This window comes from Stegostoma tigrinum, chromosome 5, assembly GCF_030684315.1.
Source record: "Stegostoma tigrinum isolate sSteTig4 chromosome 5, sSteTig4.hap1, whole genome shotgun sequence".
Classification (NCBI taxonomy): Eukaryota; Metazoa; Chordata; class Chondrichthyes; order Orectolobiformes; family Stegostomatidae; genus Stegostoma; species Stegostoma tigrinum.
The window spans coordinates 85,066,933-85,090,260 of NC_081358.1; the positions used below are offsets into that span (position 1 = coordinate 85,066,933).

A 23,328-nucleotide genomic window follows, 5' to 3' on the forward strand; every position below is an offset into this window, starting at 1 on the left:
ATAATAGATTCATTTTCCCATGTCTCAGGCTGAGTGCAAGTCTGCTGGCACCTAGTCTTGTGATATCAATTGCTACTAACCCAAGAAAGCTGCTTGCCACTTCATTACTGGATATACAAATTACTAATGAGCCGCATCCATGGGATAAGTTTTCCAAGTTTAATCTTGCTGCTGTAGAAACATTCAGAAATGATAATCCAGGACAGAGTTACCAATCAATAAGACAAATGTGGGTTAATTAAGAAAAGCCAGTGCAGATTTGTTAAGGGTAAATTGCTATTCTAATGGAATTGGGTTTCTAGAGGAGTAACAGAAAGGTTCGATGAGAATAATGTAGTTGATGTGCTGTACATGGACTTGCAAAAGATGTTAAAGAAAATGTCAGTAGCACTAAAGCCCAAAGAATAATTGGGCCATCAGCAGCATGGATACAATGTTACCTGAGTGATAAAAAGCAGAGTAGTGGTAAATGGATGTTATTTATGAAATGAATCTAAGTTATACATATTGTGGTTCTTCACGGTGTTGATTTTAGGACTGCTGCTTTTCTTCATCTATAATAAGGATTTAGATTTTGGCACAATTTTAAAAGTTACTGATTACACAAAAACTTGGAAGTATTGTGAACATGAGGAGGATAGTGATAAACTTCAAATGGGCAAGGGAAAACTGATGGAATGGTTGAATAAGTGATGGCTGAATTTTAGCCCAAAGACATGAGATGTAATACATTTTGGTAGGAGAAACAACCGAAGACATAAAGATATAAAATAAAGGATCCAATTCTAAAGTTAGTGCGAGAACAGAGCAGTTTCCGGATATATATTCATAAATTATGGTGGGAGGGTAGTTTGAGAATGTTGTTCACAAACACCTGGAATCCTTTTGTATATTGAGGGATGAAGCACAAGAATGAGGAAATAGTACTAAACCTTTATGAAACACTGGTTCAGATTCAACTGCAGCATTATGGATGGGTGACTGAAGCTGTTCTGTTCAGCGAAAAGCAGGTTGCAAGGAGAGAGATAATGGGAACTGCAGACGCTGGAGAATTCCAAGATAATAAAATGTGAGGCTGGATGAACGCAGCAGGCCAAGCAGCATCTCAGGAGCACAAAAGCTGACGTTTCGGGCCTAGACCCTTCATCAGAGAGGGGGATGGGGAGAGGGAACTGGAATAAATAGGGAGAGAGGGGGAGGCGGACCGAAGATGGAGAGTAAAGAAGATAGGTGGAGAGAGTGTAGGTGGGGAGGTAGGGAGGGGATAGGTCAGTCCAGGGAAGACGGACAGGTCAAGGAGGTGGGATGAGGTTAGTAGGTAGCTGGGAGTGCGGCTTGGGGTTTCTCACCCATCCCTTCCTCCCACCCCAAGCCGCACTCCCAGCTACCTACTAACCTCATCCCACCTCCTTGACCTGTCCGTCTTCCCTGGACTGACCTATCCCCTCCCTACCTCCCCACCTACACTCTCTCCACCTATCTTCTTTACTCTCCATCTTCGGTCCGCCTCCCCCTCTCTCCCTATTTATTCCAGTTCCCTCTCCCCATCCCCCTCTCTGATGAAGGGTCTAGGCCCGAAACGTCAGCTTTTGTGCTCCTGAGATGCTGCTTGGCCTGCTGTGTTCATCCAGCCTCACATTTTATTATCTTAGGTTGCAAGGAGAATTGATTCACAGTCAATCAGAATCTTGAGGTTTCTGGACAGAGTAGACAGGCAGAAATTGTTTTCTATAGGGAAATGATCAAGAACCAGAAGACGCCAAACTTAGGTGGCTGATTAAAAAAAACCCAGAGAACATTATCAGGAAAAACATTTTTATGCAGTGAGTGGTAGGATCTGGAAGGTCCTTTCTGAAAATGTAGTGGAGTCAGATATAGCCATGGCTTTCCAAGGAAAATCAGATTAGCACCTGAAGGGAGGAACAAAGTCAGGGCTACAAGAAAGACGCCAGAGACAGGGACCAGCTGAGTAGCTCTTACAGAGAGTCAGTACAGATACAAGGAGCTGAATGGGTTCCATCTACATTGTAACTATTCTATGATTCTCAGTGCATAATAGAAACGTGGTAGTGTCCAGAACGGTGGTCCGTATGACTGAGATGGCATCAGCATGTGTTACAAGTATCAGTTGAGCAGCTGTTAAAGTGCTTGATAAATCTGAAGCTGGCATTATTAGAGGTAAGGCAGGATTGGTCACACATTTCTGGTGATAGCATTGCTGCCTAAGTAGTGAAGGATCGTTTCCAACACCACACTTGGCAAGCTTCACAGGGAAGGATATTAGTGGCAATAAACCTCAAAAATAGGAATGTTAATGAACCTTCCAATGAAAAAGGGAAGATGTACCTCCACGTCTTTTTTCATTTCCCTCACTTAATTAAATGCTCAGATCTTCTTTGTATTCAGCACAGCAGACAGGCATGGAAGCATATTAAGCAAGTTATTGTCCTTCAGCTATAAGGTCATGATGAAACACAAATATAATTACATGTTATAAGCATCAAACATGTCCTTCATCTACTTGAACGTATCAAAGAAAGAAATGTTTTGATCAAATTCTTTCAACATTTCACTTAAAGGTTCCATTTGAATTTTGTTGCCTAACAACAGTACAATTAATGATACTGTAGTCACTAATAAGTGCGCTTGACATCTTACAAATACAATTATCAGGACAGACTTTAGGTTTGGATGTTATCTACTTTAAATTTTCTTGTTATTGACAATGCTTATCAGTAAGCTTGGAATTTGTATGAACTACAGTAAAATAAAAAGGCATTATTTTGCTTTCCATCTGAAATACAAAGTACATATTCTGATCTTTGTATTTAAGATATAATGGCATTTAGGTTGGTAAATTTTGACTGGGTGATTATATTTGGGAAGAATGAATTCCTCCACATTAAAATCAGACAAAAAGATATCAAAATTCATTCCTCCAGCTGGAGTATCACAGTTAATTTTGAAAATGATTTGGACATGAGGAGAGATGTCGAACTGGACAGGTGTCAGCCCTAATCTAATGCTTGTAAGCTGATGTACTATTGTATGTTCCGCAATAAATTGATATCATTCTATGAGCAGGTTATTTCTCCGTTGATACAATTGATTTCTAATTGTGTTAGGGAGCCGTTGCAGTAGTGAGCAATTGCAGAGAAGAAACAGCATCAGTATGTTGAATCTAGATTAATTTTGGGAGTGTCAGCCTCCAAGAACGGAGAGTCACAACCTGTGAAAAGCAAATTACAACATACCATAATTTTTCTCTTTCCAGCCCTGCGAGTAACAGGATTTTGGTTCTGAAATGGTGAAGAAGCTTATTTATATATTATTCACTTTTTAACCTATTTGCTTGTTTATTTTGCATAAGTTGCATACATTTATATCAGTAAAGAGTTACTGGCACCCTGAAATAACATTTTAGAAAGCTTCATTTGCAATAATATGTTGGACACCATGTTTGCATCAGATAAATTTTAATCAAGTGTTTCTCATTCCAACATCTGCTTTGCTTTAGATAAGAGTTAAAGGAGTTGTATGTAGCGGTATGTAGAATTGTATCGCACACAACAGATAGGAAATGAATATCTCATGAGAATCCAGCAATACTAACATTTTCTGAATTGCTCTTTCAAATTGAGGCAACAAGCTGGAGGAACTGTTGTTTTGTTTTGACCAAAGATGAAACTGTATGCATTTGGAATGTACGCTTCTCTGTCCCCAGTGAAATCAGATGAGCTGCAGACAATCAAGAAGGAACTGACCCAAATCAAAAACAAAATTGACTTCTTACTGGGAAGACTGGAGAAGATTGAGAAACAACAAAAGGCAGATGCCGGTGGGTAGCAATAAGCTCTAGTAACAGACAAGTCATCTTGGGATAAATTAAAGGCAGCATAACACCATCAGTCACATTGTCAGGTCAGAAGGATACATGGCTGAAAGTGACTTTCATTACATAACAAGCTCTTAAAATTTTATCGCAATGTAATAGTTACTTTAAATCAAACAATGCCAGCAACTGAAGCTTGAAGCAGCAAAGGTGGTCATTTATATTCTAAGGATAATTTCTAATTTTTGATGATAGGGATGAGAAGAATGCAATCACATTCTGAATTCAAAGTAATCATAAAATTGTGATTCTGGGTAAATCTGTGAATATCAGTTTTTGGATATTTACAAAAAACTGAAAGGAATGTGGATGTCGGAAATCAGAAAGAAAGACAGAAATTCCTGGAAAAAACCAACAAGTCTGGGAGCATTTGTGGAGAGAAATCAGTTAACATTTCAGGTCTGGTGTCCCTTCTTCAGAATTAATGGAACTAGGAGAAAGTTGATATTTATACAGAAGATGGGGTGGGGGTGGAGGAGTGAAGAGCAAATAATAGGTGGAAGTAAAGCTCAAAGAGAGAGAAAAACAGTTGGATAGGCAACGGTTTGGATAATGGTCAGCCAGGGGGCATGAATAGCGGCAAATGGGGGCTACTGGAAGCTGACGATGGGTTGTGTGTGATAGTAGCCAGTGTGATGTCAAGGATCGGTGTGTGGACTTTGGGGTAAGGACATGGCCTCAAGCCTTAAAATTATTGAACTAGACATTGAGTCCAGAAGGCTGCAGGGTTCCTAAGTGTAAAATGAGGTGTTGTTCTTCCAGCTTGTGCTAAGCTTCACTGGAGTACTTCAGCAAGTCTGAGGCAGACATGTTGGCCATGGAACAAGGTGGTGTGTTGAAGTGGCAGGAAACCAGAAGCTCAGGGTCTTTTTTGCAGACAGAATATGAGTGCTCTGCAAACTGGTCACCTAGTCTGGGCTTCATTTACCAATGTAGAGGAGACTGTATTGTGAAAAGCAAATACAGTAGACTAGATTGAAGTGCAGGATCAGACCTGGCTGAGGGCCTTGTCAACTATGGTGCTGGGGAATCCTTAGTTGAGAAAGAACATGGAGGCCCCCTTGTTTATGTTGCTCACTTTGGCCCTCGCCCCCTGTCTTCCCTTCCACAACAGCGATAGGGTCCCCTTGTTCTCATCCACCAGCATCCACATCCATAGGATTATTAATTGCCAATTCCACCCACCTCCAGCAGCTTGCCCCCACCAGACACATATTCCCCTCCCTTCCCATGTCAGCGTTCTGCAGGGACCATTCCCTCCAGGGCATCCTGATCCACTCCTCCTTCACTCCCAAAAGCCTCCCACAGCCCAATGGCACCTTCCCCCGTGAGTGCAGAAGGTGTAATGCCTGCCTGTTTACTTCCTTCCTCCTCAGTATCCAAGGGCCCGTACACATTTCCAGGTGAAGCATCACTTTACCTGCACTTCCCACAATCTAGTCGAGTGCTTTCGCTGCTCATCATGTGGTCTCCTCTACAATTGGGGAAACAAAGCCCTGACTGGCTTCACAGATCTTCATGTTACCTGCTGTTTCAACGCACCACCATGTTCCCTGGCCAACATCTGCCTCAGACTTGCTGCTCTGCTGCAGCGAAGCTCAGCACAAGTTAGAAGAAGAGTACCTCATTTTACACTTGGGAACTCTGTAGCCTTCTGGACTCAATATCGAGTTCAATAATTGTAGGGCTTGAGGCCCCTTATCCCAACCCCCACACATCCAAACCTTGTCATCACATGGGCTGCTACCACACACAACCCATTGTCAGCTCCTAATAGCCCCCATGAGCAGATATTTCTTCCTTCAGATTGACCTTTACTCACTCCTTTGTCTATGCAACTGTTTTCCTCCCTCTTTGGGCTTTGTCTCTACCTATCATTTACTACCACGCCCCCCCCGCCCCATCTTCTATATAAATGTCAACCTTCTCCGAGCTATCATCAATTCTAAAGAAGGAACATTGAACCCAAATTGTTAACTTTGATTTCTCTCCACACATGCTGCCGGACCTGCTGAGTTTTTCCAGCAATTTGTTTTTGTTTTGAATATTTACCGTTATTTGATCACAAATACAGAGCTTGCATTTTGATGATAAGAAAGATCTGTTGTGGGAAGTTTTGGTCTTTTGTCTCCACGTCCTGGGTAATTCAAAAAAGGTGACCAATTTGTTCCCTTGCTAGCTGAGAATGGGACCATTACGTATGAATATCTGTATCTTCTAGCAAGTATAACTGAACCATATTATGAGTCTGACTGATTATCCTAAATTAATCCTTAATGTAGCTATTTGCACACTCAGGATTTCTCAACAATTGTTACTCAATCACAGATTCATATCAGCCATTAGGTACTTGTTTTGAGTTTTGAAAGCAGAGCTGGATTAAGGTAAATTGCTAACAGTTTCTCCACAACTTGAATCCACAAGCTTACCTTCATTGATGGATATATATTTTCAGATTCATATAGCTCCATACATGAGATGTCCTGATCAGCAAACTTGTAGATACAGCCATAATCAAATAGAGCACATCAAATCTATCTAGTAGGACAATGGCTATAAGATAATCAATCAAACTCATAACATGGGCTCAATCACTCCCTTGCCAGAAGAAACACATACCATCTTATGAAGGGATCTCTTCTCTGAAACAAAAAGGAATATTTTCGAGCCTTGTGCCTTTTGTTGAATTACCCGGCAGCTAGAGATGTCTGTAGTGCTCTGTCATCTACTCTATGGCAACACTTCAGTCAATCAGAGTTGAATTGCCAACCAATAAGGACATTTTCTCTTATGGTAAATTCATCATTTGAAATTTGGCATTTGTATGTATGTCCTGATGATCCCAATATAGAAAGCTTTGAAAAACTGTCCTTCTTTCCAACAATATCTCAGATATTCAGTGGGTAGCTTCTAATCTCTAAAAAAATGACAATGTCATGGGAAAAGAGGAAAATGTTACAATGTGTATATGATGACTCTAGGTCCCTCAGTTCTAGCAGGAGTCAAGGCTGGAACAAGAACAATGGTATGTAATCTTCATTTTTATTGTGCCTGTCTTTTTCACTCGTTCTTAGAAATGCAATTAGTGTAGTGGTTGGAGTTGAGATGGGGTGAGAGGGGTAGGATGAGAAGATTCATTAGTCCAGTCTATGCTTTTGGAACGTTGGGATCAGTAATTTGAATGCCTTAGTTTTTCAGTCTTCAAGATTTTTTTCAGAAATAAGTCTCAATTTTCATTCCCATTCTCATGTCATGATACTGAATGTTTTGCATTAGAGAGAGTAGCAGAGCATCTTTTTGCCCTTTGGGTCGGAATTAAAGTATTTGCACTTTCAGGTTTATATATGTTCATGTTACATAGTATTCAATTACTTCAACTCTCAAATCTTAACAGTGGATTTTTGTTGGAAAAGTATTTCCTGGAGTAACAATCTTATACTGCATACCATTCTTCATATTTCATAAAAGAAATGCATGATTCTGACAAATTAATAAAGTGTGTTTTTCATGGAATACACACCCAAGAATAAGTCACTGTTGCTTAACTTCTCAAATTTTAGCATGTTCATTTTATTCCAGTTTTGAAGTCCAGAGACTTCAAATCCATCTTAACCTCATTGAGAAAGTTTATTTGGATTTTGGTGCATAAATTTCAGCACCATCTCAGGTATTAATGACATTGTTATTTCATGAGTAAGTAATTGTTGCTATCAAATCCAAAATTAATAGGGAAGGTTTTAATTACAGGCATGGAATGAATGGGCCGTGGTGGGCCATTCATTTGTTTCTGTAGTGCAACATTCAGTCAATGTCAAGAATCAGGCTTCCTTAACATACATAAACAGGTTGAGCAGACATCCATTTGGGCAGTCTCAGAGCTGACAAGCTTAGCAGGTAGGTAGATCAGGATGAAAAGTGAATGACGGCAGAGGAAATGGAGCCCGAAGTGGAAATTACCTTTAATATGCACTTATTTCTCCTGTCCCCCCATTAAAGTGCCTGTATTTTGGGAGCTTTGCTGCTTCACATCACAGGCAGATGCTGGTAGTGTGATGATAGGAACATAGGACCAGGAGTACACCATTCAGCCCCTTGAATCTGTTCCACCATTCAATGAGATCATGACAGACCTGTTCCTAACTTCATTTTCCTGCCTTTGGCCCAAATCTCTAATATTTTTGCTCAACAAAAATTTGACCATCTCAGATTTAAAATTAACAACTGATCTAGCATCCACTGCCATTTGTAGAAAAGAGTTCGAAACCTCTTCAACCTTTTGTGTGTAGGGGTGCTTCCTGACATCTCTCAGAAACAGTCTGGCCCTAATTCTCAGATTATGCCCTCAGGTTCTGAAATCCCCAACCAGTGGAAAGTTTATCTTTATCTACCCTGTCTTGTCCTGCTCATACCTTGTCGATTTTGATCAGATCACCCTTTAACCTTCTAAATTGTAAACAATGCAGGGTTAATTTACTTAATTTGTCCTCGTTATTTAATTTCTGGAGTCAAGCTATCATTCTTGTAAACCTACATTTTACTCCTTCCAAGACTAATGTATTCTCCCTAAGGTGCAGTTCTCAAAATTGCTCACAGTACTCCAACTCACTGGATTCGTAATTCAGAGGCCCAGAACCAATTAATTGGATTTAAATTCTTGTTTTTGCTCTGTGGTGAGATTTGAACTTGCGCCCCCTAGAGCCTGGGCCTCTGCATTACTGATCCAGCAACATCACTGTTACGCCACCATGTCCCCCTAAAATATAATGGAAAGTCTCCTGCCTGCTTTCAGGAAATGTGTAGATTGGCCAGTGGTATGCAGGATCTGAGGCAAAAATCAAAATGTGCATGACAGCTACATTTTAGCTATGGCCATTCCATTTCTTCTAGCTGAACCAAGATAAGATTGATTTTCAGTTATTTTTAGGTCACGATTGCCCCATTTCCACCGTGCATCCAACCTAGAATCTGTACTCAGTAAATGACCAAAATGAGGACTCCTTTAATGTAACCAAAGATGACACTGGTACGTCAAGTTGCATGCTCATCTTTCTTTGACTGAATATCAGTCAATCAAAAGAATTTCATATGCAACTGGAACAAACTCAAAATGTTGTTGTTTTATCTTCATATTTTGGGTGTAAACTGTTGCTAAGTTTAGATCCTTTATCCAAAGACTAGTTCAGGACGACCAGAGATTTTCTTACATTAATTATTGAGGACACTGAAACCATCCAAACTCTCTTCTCTCACAACAGAGTCTATGTCTCTTCCTGGAGGTAGTTGAGATTGGACAAGTCATCTCATAACTTTGGTGCCACATTTCATTCTGAGTTGAATTTCTCACCTCAATTTCAAGGTATCATTAGCGTGGACAGTGAAAGCTGTTTTCCGAGGATGTTGACGTCAGCTTGTACGAGGGGTCATAGCTACAAATTGGTGGGTGATAGATTTAAGACAGATCTCAGAGGCAGGTTCTTTACTCAGAGAGTAGTAAGGGCATGGAACGCTCTGCCTGCCAATGTAGTTAACTCAGCCACATTAAGGGCTTTAAACAGTCCTTGGATAAGCATATGGATGATGATGGGATAGTGTAGGGGGAGGGGCTTAGATTAGTTCACAGGTCGGTGCAACATCAAGGGCCGAAGGGCCTGTTCTGTGCTGTATTGTTCTATGTTCTATGTATCATTATGACTGCTTTTTCCAACTTCCTCAGATTACTCAACTAAACTCCTTTCTCAGCTCATCTACCACTGAAAACCTAATAGAGACCCTTGTTACCTCTAGGTTTGATCAATGCACTCCTGATTTAGGATTATTTCCTAATTTTCTGTAAACTTAAGGTACCCTAAACTCTGCTGCATTTATTTTAACTCATAGAAAATTCCATTCCCCTACTATTTCTGTGCTTCAACACTAATTCGCAGTCAAAAAAAGAAGTGAATTAGAACTATCATCTTTGTTTTGAAGCCCTTTCATAATCTTGCCCATTCGCATGTTTGTACTTTTATCCAACTTCACAACCCTCCGAGATATCTGCGTTTCTCTAATTCTGGCCTCTTACGGATTTTTAGTTAGAATTCTTGAACCATTGGTGATCATCCTTTTCGTTGATGACACTCCAAGCTGTGAAATACCATTCCTATGTCACTTTGCTCTTCGAAAACATACTTTGTTAATCAAAATTTGTCATGTGTCTTCATATGATCTTCTGTAGCTTGTTTTAATATTTTGTTTTATTATGTACCTGTGAAACATATTTGGTTATTTTCTTATGTTAGTGGCACTAAATAAATGGAGGCTGATGTTAAGTATCTTACAAAAATCTCTGGTTTAAGCATTAAAAACTCTTCTGAGATCCTTTTCATTCTCAAAGGCAACTTATCAAAAAAGTACAACAAGTGTAAGGATCTATATGATGAAGCATATTTATTTCTGCTTGTTATCCTGTCTACCTGATCATTCTCACTATCAAGATTTTCAAAGGTTTTTGTCATTTGACAAGATAGGCAACATCATTGTCAAAAGTATTCTGGCCTGTTCCAGTTTTGGGGACTACTTTGCAGAACACCTATGCACAGTTCGCACTAAACAACTGTACCTCCCAGTTGTGAGCCATTTCATCTCCCCCTGCCATTCCTCAGATGATGTTTCCATCCTGGGCCTCCTGCAGTGCCACAATAATGCCACCTGAAGGTTGAGGAACAGCAACTCATATTCCTGTTGGGAACCCTGAAGCCCAATGTATCAGTGTGGATTTCACAAGCTTCAAAATCTCCCTTCCCCCGACCACATCCCAAAACCAGCCCCGCTTGTTTTCACCTCCCTAACCTGTCTTTCCTCCCACCTATCCCCTCCTCCCACCTCAAACCCCACCCCATCTCCTACCTACTAAACTCATCCCACCCCCTTGACCTGTCCGTCCTGCCTGGACTGACCTATCCCCTCCCTACCTCCCCACCTACACACACCTTTACTGGCTCCATCCCCGCCTCTTTGACCTTTCTGTCTCCTCTCCACCTATCTTCTCCTCTATCCGTCTTCTATTCACCTCCCCCTCTCTCCCTATTTATTTCAGAACCCCCTTACCCTCCCCCATTTCTGAAGAAGGGTCTAAGCCCGAAACGTCAGGTTTCCTGCTCTGAAGATGTTGCTTGGCCTGCTGTTTTCATCTGGCTCTACACCTTGTTATCTCTTTGTTTTTACTCCAGGCTTATTGTGGAGTGTCCTGAAGATTATTCTTTGTTCTTGGGGACTTTAAACCAATCCTAGAAGATTGACAACCCCAAATTGAGAGGATGGGTATTGAATGATTTACTTAACTGAACACTGCATGTCTACTTTTGGGTTTCCTAATTTAGGAAGGATTTTGGAGTCCTTTCAGAGTAAATAAAATAATATCAGAGATTATCAACTCTGATTAGAGACTAATCAAATATTAATTATGAACAGAAGTTTATTTTTGAAAAGTGCAGCTAAGGTTAAGAGAAGACATGGCAAAGATGTTCAAAGTTTTAGCCTTAGCAAGATAAAATGCTATTTTTTTACCTGGCAGATTGGTAACTGGATGGCATAGCCCATTTAATCTTGTTTATTTGGGCCCAGCTTTCACACCAAGGAAGACCTCACTGAAAACTGCTGATAGGACCTAAAATAACGTGCTACTGGCCTAGTTCACTTATCCTCTGCCATGGACATTTGAGCCCTTACTTTGAAGAACACACAGAGGAAAGAAAAAGCACACAATTATATAGCACCTTTAACAATGTCGGGACTACCCAAAGTATTCCACAATCAAAGAAGTACGATTCGATATATAGAGATAGTAGGAACTACCAATGCTGGAGAATCTGAGATAACACGGTGTGACGCTGGATGAACACAGCAGGCCAAGCAGCATCAGAGGAGCAGGAAAGTTGACATTTCGGGTTGAGACCCTTCTTTGGACCAACTTCTGAAGAAGGGTCTCGACCTGAAATTTCAACTTGCCTGCTCCTCTACTATTCGATATATGTTGACTTTTGTAATGTCAGAAACATGACAGATAATTTAGGCAAAGCAAGATCCTGCCAACAGCAGTAAGATAATCTGTTATTTTAGTGGTATTAGTTAAGTGAATAAATACTGACTAAGACATCAAAGCGGACCTTCTTTCTCATCTTTGAAGTGCTTCATGGGAATTTGATGCCCACTTGTGAGGGTAGACAGCGCCTCAAATGAACGTCACATCTAAAAGGCAATAATGAACTTGCAAAACAGAATATCATGCTTCAGAAATGAAATTGTTTTGAAATAAGAATAAATCTAGCTAACGTTTAAGCATACCTGTTACTCTTTAAATTGAATTCCTAATGTTGTGTGAGAGTGATGGATATATGTACTGCTTACCTGAAATTCTGGATCATCACAGAATATATTACATTAACACTTTTTTCTCAAACATCCATCTTTGGTTCCTTTCAACATGCTCTGACAGTGTAAGATACACAGCCACAAGTATCTGGTTGATCAGAATAATGTTTTAAGTAGTGATAAATTGCATTAAATTGGCAAGAGAACTTGTTTCCTTTTGAATCAACTATCAGAAGTGAATGCATTGTTTTTGTAACTGCTTTTAAATTCTGATGAAATTCCTCATCATAGATCCTCTGGCCTCATTTACTTTAAGGATTAACAACGTGTGTCTGTATATTTTTAATTGTTGATGGTTGCCAGTAGTGAGAATAGAGGCAAATTTATGAGTAACAAATGAGCTGAATGATGACTCTGCAGATCATCCTTCTAATTCCTTGTTCAGCCACAACACATCAGCTTATGTTTTCCTATCAGCAAAGACAGATCACATTTCTATAATCTCTATCCAGTCTTTAAGCTCCAAGGCACAATGAAGACAGAGAAAGAGCTTAAGTACTGCACCATCTGTCAAGCTACCTATGCATAAGCTGCTTCTGTTGCATCTGCCAAACATACATCAAACTCCAAATACCACAATCCCAGGAGCCCACCTTAACAATAAAAAAGAGCCTTCGGAACAACTTTAGACTCTTCACATCAGCAGGCATTGGGGCTGAAGCTTGTTTTGAACTCTGAATATGCATAACATTTGGACACAAAACAAAAGTTTCTTCCTTCGGCCCTTGAGATAGATGATTATTTCCACTAGAATTAAAATGATTATGATCAGGCCAAAGAATACAACTGAGTAACCTCAAGGTTTTGTTCAGACTTGGCATCCAACTGATTACATTCAGCTACTTCATAATTTATCAAGCAGTAAAATCATCTCGATGTCAGACAATTCTAGATATCTCCAACTCAACCTATATAGTATGTAAGTCATAGCAGCATATATGGAAATATGATTGTTTATATAAAAAGGAAGATAATAAATGAAGGTAATATAGTAGATGTAATGTACATATATTTTAAAAAGACCTCCGAGCATTCAGACCTAGCATTATCTATTATATGCAACCAACTAAGGATTTTTCAATTTACATTTATAGTGATTAGGGCTATGCAAGGAATTGTTTCTCACTTATATAATTATTAGGCTGAATTTAGTCTAGCTAATGGGTTTCTTACACATCAGTTAGAAAAACAGCATTGAATTATTTCAGTTCAATCAGTGAGAGGTGCAGCAAGATTGATATACCTTTTAGGCATTTCAATCAACACCTTCAGACCATCCCAGGGATTCAGGACCCTGGTGGCAAAACAAGTCCAACTTTCCCGACAGCTGGCAGCCTTCCATTGCCAGTCCATGCCAGTGAGAGTGGTGGTAGGTGCCAACAGTGCACCCAGCAGTGAGAGACCTGGGCTAGTAGTGAATGAGGACAGATTGGCTGTTGTGGGTCGGATGAAAGGTCACAGGATAAAGGGCATTTGACAATTGAAGTTAAGGGCAGGTGGCTGTCTTTCAGTGATCCCTCCTTTTCTGATGCAGGAACCTCAAAATTTTTTGTCTTTCATTAATGGGATGTGGACATTCCTGGCTGGGGCAGTCTTTAATGCCCTTTCCTAATTGCCCCTTGATCGGACTGACTTGCCAGGGCCATTTCAGTGGACAGTTAAGACCAGATTGCTGTTGGTTTGGAGTCATACTTGGAGCAGACCAAGTAAGGATAACTGATTTACTTCCCTAAAGTGTAATAGTGAGCCACTTGGCTTTTACACAATCAAAAATGGTCGCCATTAGGCTAGCTTCTAATTCCAGACTTTTGGTTTTGCTGAAGTCAAGTTTACCATCTGCCATATTTGAAGACATGTCCCTCGAGTATTATCCTGGTGTTCTGGATAACTAGCCCGGTGCCATTACCGCTACACCACCGTCTCCCCAGACTACGCAGTCAGTGCCTGATAATGAACAATAATGACCCTAACCTCTCCCCCATCCACATCCAAAAAGGCTATTGGAATGACAATAAGGCTTGCCCCATGAGGATGATTAATGTCCTGCAAGTGGTGGTCAGGCATCCCACATTAGCTGCTTCCACCATCTAATGAAGTGTTTCCACTACCAGGTATCAGTGAGACTGTCTGCCATCACCTAACCTGCAAGTTCATCCCTTTATCTTGTTGTTTCCAGTGACACAGATCAATTGTGTATGCATCTCTGAAGTTATACAAAGACCTGCAGTCTAAGTACAATTTACTGTACTGTTACCAGCATTTATTGAACTATCGCTGCTCATTGTTACTCTAATTGCACTTTAAACATCCGCTCAACCAATTTAAATGCTCATTTATGTTCTGTCAATTGTGTCGAATTGTCTCACAGTCACCTATCTAAAAAAATCTTCATGTTTGCCCTCCACAAAAATTTCTGGCAAGTTCTTCCTAACAACAAAAATTAAAGCTTCTCTGATGCAAAAATTTTTAATGTACTCTGCAGATTGTTTCCATGTTAGAATGGAGAACCACTGCAGATCTAATGCATATCCACACAGTGACCCCATGAAATAAACAAAAGAATTAGATATCAGTTTTGTTTCTTTGCCGCTGGAATATGGAATAACTTTGACCCGCGGATTCAGTGTCACGTGAAAGAGACGAAGCAGATAGCATTGATGCATTTAAGGGAAAGCTAAAACTGGTATCTAACAGAGAAGGAAACAGAAGGACATACTGATAATATTAGATGAATGTAGGTGGAGGGGTTCATGCATAGCTTAAACACAGGCATAGACCATTTGGGTAAATGGCCTAATACAGGCTGTGAATATTTTGTAATACTACAATGTAATCCTGATTATTTGATGTAGATCTTAGATATCAATGCATCTAGACTCAAGATAAATTCCAACAACATACCATCTGTCTGTTTACTCCGTTATCTATTCCATTGATGCATCTTCTGAAAATCTGAGGGGTAGAAGAGGTGATGATTCTGTGCCTTTTCCATAGAGTCACAGAAGAAGCAGCTTGAAGAAAATTCAGAGTCTGCGCATGAGGAATCCATATCGGAAAATGCAGAAACTTCCACGGAGGAACAAGTGGAAGGGGGCCCAGATGTTGATGGAGATGGGGAAGAGATGACTGATGGGGTAGAGGAAGATTATGATGAGGATGGCAGCAATGAGATGGTATGATCTACATGAGTTAACAAGCAGTATGATAGGAATCTTCGTGCAAGACCGCATAATTACTTCCTTAATCATTCCATTTGCAAATCTGATGTCACCACTCTTAAGATTTGTGTGAAAATACTGTGAAGCAGAAGGTACTCATGATTATCAGTATGTCACTGGGGCATTGCATTATTGTTACTTGTGTTGAACAATATAATTTTGAGCGGTCAGGTAGTAAAATCCTTTTTATTGTTTTAAGTATTGCCTCTGAGGCAGCTACAAGAGCTGGAGCTACAGTAAGTTACCCCTGTAAAAACTCTACAAAAGTTTAAATATTTTGTACAAAGTTAAGTTAGAATTTTTTATTCCCATGATGCTGGAAGATTTTCTGGGTCAGTTAGGTATAAAACAAACAAAATTATTTCTTTGGCACGCATGAGAAATGAAAACTTGCACTTGCTGTACAATCAATCTAACCGATCAAGGGATGGAGGAAAGAGGACTGCAAAATTAAAAGTAAGGAGGCTTCAACAGCGGCTGTCTGGCACAGCTTCTTCATGCACCCTTCTTTGAAAAGCTTTTTTGTTCATTGGACATGGGACCATCTGGAAATTTGGAAGGTGGAATGAAGCCAACTTTTCAAACTTAAGTTACCAAAAAGGAATACTGATCTCCTGGATTGCCTTTTTGCTTTGCATTGTTTCCTTGTAGCTTTGAAAGTGCTAACAGCATTCAGAGGCCAGTGAGAGGAGCTTAGTGAATGTTTTTAAGTGCATGAGTACAGATCTCAATTTTCTCTAATTAGGTTATAATTCGTGCACAGCATATTAAACTAAATAATCAGTTTTACTGCTGTGTTGAACTTGGCATACATGAGCAGGTTTTAAATGTACGTTCTGAAATTATAATATTTGAAAATTATTTAATATTTTGCGTAATTTACAATTTTGAAAATGGTCTACATTACAGGATGAACAATGTATTTCTGAAGATTAATTAAAAGTAGTGATATAATATTACACTAGAATGAAACTTTTACTGAATTAATTTTGCCACAGCCCCTTGGCTAAGACAAAGGTTTATGCTATAAAATTTTGGCAAGTAGCAATTATTAGTATCGTGAAGGGTGAGCAACAAAAACATTTTTTAGCAATGAAACCATTATACAGCAGAGTTGTTACAAAAATATTTTCCTCTGTTTATAAACGCCTACTGAGATGATTTGATTATTTTCTTGGCACTTTCAAAATGTCACTGTACATAAAGACAGAAAAATGCTGGACTTTTTCACCATCAAGCAACTGAAATCAGATCATCAAAGCAATGAAGGCAACTAAATGTGTCAAAACCTGATCATTTCAACTGTGGCTGTTCATTTAGTTCCATGTCCCTATCAGATTTAATTCTCTTTTTCTTCCAGTCATTTCTCTGTTATTGCAATGAATTGTTTAAATAACAATAAAAACAACAGCAGAAATAATTGTGGTATTTTGTAACCACTCTAAGAATTGAAGATGATTAAACATTTGTTAAATAAATTTGCCTTCCCTATTACACATGATGCTTCTCTGCTTACTTTCTCCTTGGCTAATGAACTCTGTTTGTTCTGTTACTTTCAGAATGAGAATCATGTATCAGACATGGAGGATACACAGTAATTGATACGCATAGAAAGGTTGGTTTACTACCTGATTGCTGTTAAGTGCAAATAACCATATAGGTAATATTGAAAAATAAAATTTAAAAAAAAAGGTTGTTATTTTGCAGCATCTTTAACACAGGCAAATGTGTCAAGGTACTTTACAGGAGTAATGAAAACAAAACATGACCACAAACTACCGAATGAGATATTCAGCCAAATTATCAGAATCAAAAGAGTTTGTAAGTAGTATCTTGAAGGATGAAAGAGATATGGGGCGTAGGGGAAGCATTTAGGGTGGAAATTCAAGAGCTTGTAGTCTTGACTACCAAAGGCACAGCCATTAATGGGGGAGTAGTTAAAAGTGGGACGTCTGGAATAGACAGAGCACAGATATATTGGAGGGGAGGGGTGCTCAAGGAGATTACAGAAGCAGGAAGGAGTGAGGCAAAAAAGAGATTCATAGCAAGGATAAGAGTTTTAAAATTGAACTGCTGCTTAACTGGAAACTGTTGTAACTCAAGAAGCAATGGGAAGATGGTTGAGTAGGACTTGGTGAGTGTAAGGACATAGACAACAGAGTTTAAAATGAACACAATGTTTGTGGATGGTGGAATATGGGTAGGCCAGATATGAACAATCAAATAAGGAGGTAACAAAAACATTACTGAAGGTTCCAGCAGCAGATATGCTGAAGAAAGGATAATGTTATGGAGCTGTGAATAGGCAGTCTTAGTAACGATGCGGATTTGTGTTAAGAAGCTCACTGTCAGTTCTGGTACAAAACAATGTTGCAAAAAACCTGGCTCACATTTGGACAATTACCTGAGAGAGGAATAGAATTGGTGGAAGGAGATCATTAATATGAGAGGGATTGAAGTCAATGGCTTCTGTTTTCCCAACATTTTTGTTGGAGGAAATTTCTGTTCATCCAATACTGGCTGTTAAACAGGATGTTAGGTTGTTTAAACGTAATAGAGGGGTCAAGGAAAGTAGAGGTCAGGTAGACCTGTGTACTGTTAGAGTATATGTTAAAAATGGCAGTGTTTTTGGAGGACTTCAAAATGATAGAAGAAAATCAAGGATGCCTCTATGGGCAACCTAAGGCATACTGCTGCATTAGCAAGAAGTGAATCAACTGCAGGCAATTCTCTGGCTAAGGTTAACTCAAGGTGACCAGGATATTTTTGTAACTTTCAATGTATATCGTAGTATCATTCTTATAATATGTTATCAATTCAACCTATGAAGTATTTTGGATTAGCACTGCAGGCATACTGAACTACATTGAATTTTCAAACAGTTTTATGGCCCTGCTGCTACATATTAACTTCCTCCAAGAAGAGACATGGGCTTAAAGCATGTTAAATAGGTCATTTTTTAATTAGCTGTTAAGCTTGTTTAATCAAATATTTTGCACACATCATATTTCAACCTGAGAACTTTGCACATTCAACCTGGTCCTTTTTTATAAGTGCTTCCAGTTGCTGTTCTTAACAGTAGGACTGCTTTGAAATGATTTTTTTAATTTTAAACATTGGGTTCATGAGTAATTGTCAGGAATCACTTTTGAGAAAGATGGTTTACATAAAAGGTTGGCATTTTTAGTTTTATGTATATTTCCAGTGGATCAGACTCTTATTTGTTAATGTCAACAAATGTAAATCTGCACTATCAAGAGATCTGATAACTTGCCATGAAAATGATCATTTGAATATGATTGAAAGCTGGCATTGATTTCTGTCTACAGATGGGCTTTTAAAACAGGAAAGGAGACAGTTACTTAAAGCCATAGAGACATACAGCATGGAAACAGACTCTTCGGTTCAACTCATCTATGCTGACCAGATTTCTTAATCTGAACTAGTCCCATTGTCCCATTTGCCTGCATTTAGCCCATTTCCATCTAAATCTTTCCTATTCACGTACCTGTCCAAATGTATTTTAAATGTTGTAATTGTACTCACCTTGGAATCATACCAGATGTATTCATTTAAGGGGTGGGAAAGAAAAAAGTGCAGAAATTGACAAAAGGCATTGATAGAGAAAGAATGCTATCCTGACTCCACAAATATAATTTGGGAAGTTATTGCTGTTCCTTTGAAAAGACCCACCTTGGTTCCTGGAGGCCCAAGTGTGCCTCATTTGGAATGGAAAGTTGTGCCAGGGCCCTACCACTGGTCCTGATTTAAATATGCAAGGAAATGGAACTTTTTCAGAGTCTCAAAAAAAAACCTGGCAGGACAGACTACTTTTGATCAATATTCTTAAAAATGCTATAACTGCCTTCTGACCTGTTGTTCATAAAACATGGAAAATAAGAGCAGCAGTGGGCCATTTGGCCATTGGAACCTACACCATCATTCATATGGTCATGGCTGATCATTCAACTCAATAAGCTGTCCCTACTTTCTCCCAATATCCTTTGATCCCTTTAGTCCCAAGAGCAATATTTACCCAACTCCTTGAAATTATTCAATATTTTGGCCACTATGGTATCGATACAAAATGAATTATTTTTACAGTGCCAATTCATGGAGCATCCATACAGCCTTTATGGCTTTTGCTAGGGAAATAAACCGGTGAGAGAGTGGGAATTTGTCAGCTGCTTCAGGGTCATGACGATAATAATATTCATTTTCCTTGTCTAAAATGTTTTATTTAATTTCTAAATCTCCAGTAGGTCATTCAGGCAGTTTTGTTGGTCTCCTACTCTGTGGGTAATCTCCTTACAGCAGCAAAGCAAGGTATCTTCATGGATTTTCCTATTAAAAGATGTAGCACCTATTGCTGCCATTCATGTCAGCACGGGCTATGAGAGTGAGGCGTTCCTTGCTTTGCTTTCTACCATTGTACAAATCATTCTTATAAATTAAAGAGTGAGCTGACAATTTTTGGTGAAATAAGCTGGTTTGCAGTGCAATAAAAAATTTTCTTAGTATGTATATATTCAGGACGTGGCCGAGAACATTTTGCATTCATCACTTCAGGCTTGCCCATGACTTCATGCTAAAATGTGGCCTAACTCCACTCCAATTAGTTAGTGTGATCATATGACAAGTGTGCATGACTTTGCTTAATCTACTGTTAAGAGCCTAGATCTTTAGTTTATCACAAGTATGATTTGTTCGGTCTCAGAGTCAGTATGTCAACATACTTTGCAGAGACATGCTTATGATATCATTATGGTGTGATTGCCTGTATCAGTACAGTATAAAAGTCTCATTCCCTATCGTACCTTGAATCAGAAGCATGGCACTCTACTTGAAGAATGCCCTCTGATGTATTCTAAAAGTTTAACATTAGCTTGGACATTTATGTGCCCAGCTAATGTGATGTTGGTACATTATACTTAGTTGTAATAACTAAGTCTATTGAATCCTTTAATATCATAACATCCACGTCCAGTTTTTATGTTATGGGAGGTAATATACAAGTAAAACAACCTGTCGGAGACAAACTTACAAAATCATTCTGTTTTGATTTCCTGTTCTGTTGGTAGGAATAGCTGACAAATTCACCACAAGGAAGGTTATCCAAACTTGACTCATTGTGATTTCACCATACACAGCCATTCTGTAGGTTATACAAGATTTATAGGTGTTAGATCGATACTAACCTTAATTACAAGAGATAGGATTAGATAGCCAATTCATTAATTATCATTAATAAAACTGCCATGCAAACATCATTATCAAGTCAATATTCATCTTAATCTCTATGCCCCCTAACTGAAGCTGCAAAGCAAAAAATGAACAAATTCTATCAGCAATACCAGAATTTGCAGAACCATTGGGATAGTATTTGACTTGAAACATGCATAATGTATTTGATAATACTTTTGTTTTCAGCACTGCAATGATCTGTACTGGAAGAGTATGTGGGAATTTTCATACCTGCTTCCTACGATTTGGTCCAATTATTGCAGGGGACAGAAAGTCACAAGAGCAGATAACCTGAATCTTAACCTGTTTTACTGTTGTTGAAGCTACGCATCACAAATGCTGGAGATTAAAATATACTTCATTATTTGTATGGGAGGTCATGCATTACATTCACAAGAACATCGCAATTAATTTGTGTGAATTTGTCTTAAAGCATATTCATTTTGCAAGGCCTTTACTTGTTATTCATTCTGGATTGTCCTTGCAAATTGATGGCCTTTCTTCCGAAATCACTGCAGTCCGTGAGCTAAATGTATTTCCACAATGGTGCTGGGTAGTGAGTTTGATTTTGACGCAGTGACACTGTAGGACAAGAAAAGTATCAATGTTTGGTTAGTGTGTGACATTGAGGGAATCCTGGAGATACTGGCTCTCTGCTGCCTTTGCCCCTGGGATGGTTCAAGTCACAGGTTTGAGAGCAGCTGTGAAGGACGCTTTGCCAATTCATTACAGTGTATTTTGTAGGTTGCTCACACTGCAGCCACCGTTGTTCGAATGAATGTTTAAGATGAAAATCTGGTAATATCAAGCGCATTCCTTGGTCACAGATGATCTTGAGTTGTTTGAATGGGTGCAACTGCTTCCTACCTTATAGAAGGCAGACAAAGTTTAAGAAGTAAGGAGTTGAGCCACTTGCTGCATGATACCCAGCTACTGACCTACCATAGTTGCCTTGGAATTAATGTGAATGCTCTGGTTGAATATTTGGTCAATGGTGACCCCCAAGAATTTTTTACTTGTTCCTGGAATGTGGGCATTGCTTTGTTGGGCCACTATTTATTGCCCAAACATAATTGGTTAGAATGCAGTTAGGAGTCAACCAAATTACTCTGGATCTGGGCTCACATGGGATAGACCAGATAAGGATGGCAGAGTTCCTTACCTAAAGGACTTTATTGAACCAGTTAGGATTTTACAACAATTAAAATAGTCACTATTCCAGTTTTTTTTTATTGAATTCAAATTTCACCCCCTGTTGTGGTGGGATTTTCACCCTTTACATTCAGACCTTTTATTAAGTGGCAGTACCACCATCTCTTCCTGATATTTATCTTTAGGAGAGACAGTGGTGATAATGCTAGTTTGTGACAGTGGAGTTGGCTAGAAACCCTTTAGTAGGAGTTAAATATTTTTGATGCTGATGTGACACAAATGTTACTTGCCATTACAAAGCCCAAACATGAAAGTTGTCTGTGCAACTGGCAGCAATGTGTCCAAATTCCAACCTTAATGCTATTAGAATATAACTGAATCTGCTGAACATGTTTATGCCTCAGATTACACCTCAGTTACTCATGCAGTAGTGTGTTAAGACAGGAACAAAAACAAAAGTTGCTGGAAAAGCTCAGCAGGTCTGGCAGCATCTGTGAAGAAAAAGTCTGGGTTAAAGTTTCGGGTCTGTTTACCCGAAAACAGAGGGTCACATAGTCTCTCTCAAACAGAAACGACCCACACTCTTCCTCAGAAGACGGATGGAAACACGCCTAATGTTCAAGGTTGTAGAGGTGTGAAAAAAAGTCACAGAAAAGGGTTTGGAAGAAGTGACCACAGATGAGTTAGAAGAGTTCCTTCATCTCAATGGGTGGAACTCTGTAAAATGAGTTGGTGGAACTGATAAAATTATATCAATACAAAGAAGGGGAGTGATAGCCTAAGGAAGTTCCATTTATACCTAAGCTAATGTGAGACCTCATGAAATCAGCTAAAAATTAAACAAAAAGTCAACAGAGTAAGATACAAACATGGAAAAAAAGCATTATCTTTTTAGAGTGATTGACATTTGTCATTCGTCTGTACTGCCAGCTATACAGAATTCAAAAACAAAAGGCAAGGCAGTCAAAAATAACTTTGTTTTTGTCACTTATCATATCAGCATCAATATCCATTTCATTAAACATTGCCAATTCTATCTCCACTTCTATATAGCCCCCTCAAACTTCACTGATATTAATGTTCATACTTACACACTTTTGAGTTTCTCTGAGCATATTGCACAATTTCTCCACTTGAGAATGTTTATATTTAAAAGAAAACAAAATGTGGAGCTGGATGAACACAGCAGGCCAAGCAGCATCTTAGGAGCACAAAAGCTGACGTTTCAGGCCTAGACTCTTCATCAGAAAAGTGTGTTCATCCAGCTTCACACTTTGTTATCTTGGATTCTCCAGCATCTGCAGTTCCCATTATCTCTGATCACATATTTAAAAGAAACATTGTTTTTAGTGATTTTAGGAGAATTTTAGCTTGGTCCATGTGCTGTAGCTGTTATTTTGTTTGGCTGGAACC

The 23,328-nt window shown here is 39.1% G+C and overlaps 1 protein-coding gene across 5 annotated transcripts in view; it reads left to right on the forward strand.

The window, feature by feature from the left end:
* LOC125452014 (RNA-binding Raly-like protein) overlaps nucleotides 1-23,328 on the forward strand; it is a 797,454-nt gene that overhangs the window by 710,568 nt on the left and 63,558 nt on the right. For all 5 annotated transcript variants that reach the window (XM_048529893.2, XM_048529894.2, XM_048529892.2 and 2 more), the window contains 3 exons: nucleotides 3,725-3,838; nucleotides 15,296-15,474; nucleotides 17,079-17,134. In XM_048529893.2, the coding sequence (XP_048385850.2) occupies nucleotides 3,725-3,838; nucleotides 15,296-15,474; nucleotides 17,079-17,117 (332 nt within the window). In that variant the 3' untranslated portion in view covers nucleotides 17,118-17,134. The remainder of the gene's footprint in view (nucleotides 1-3,724; nucleotides 3,839-15,295; nucleotides 15,475-17,078; nucleotides 17,135-23,328) is intronic.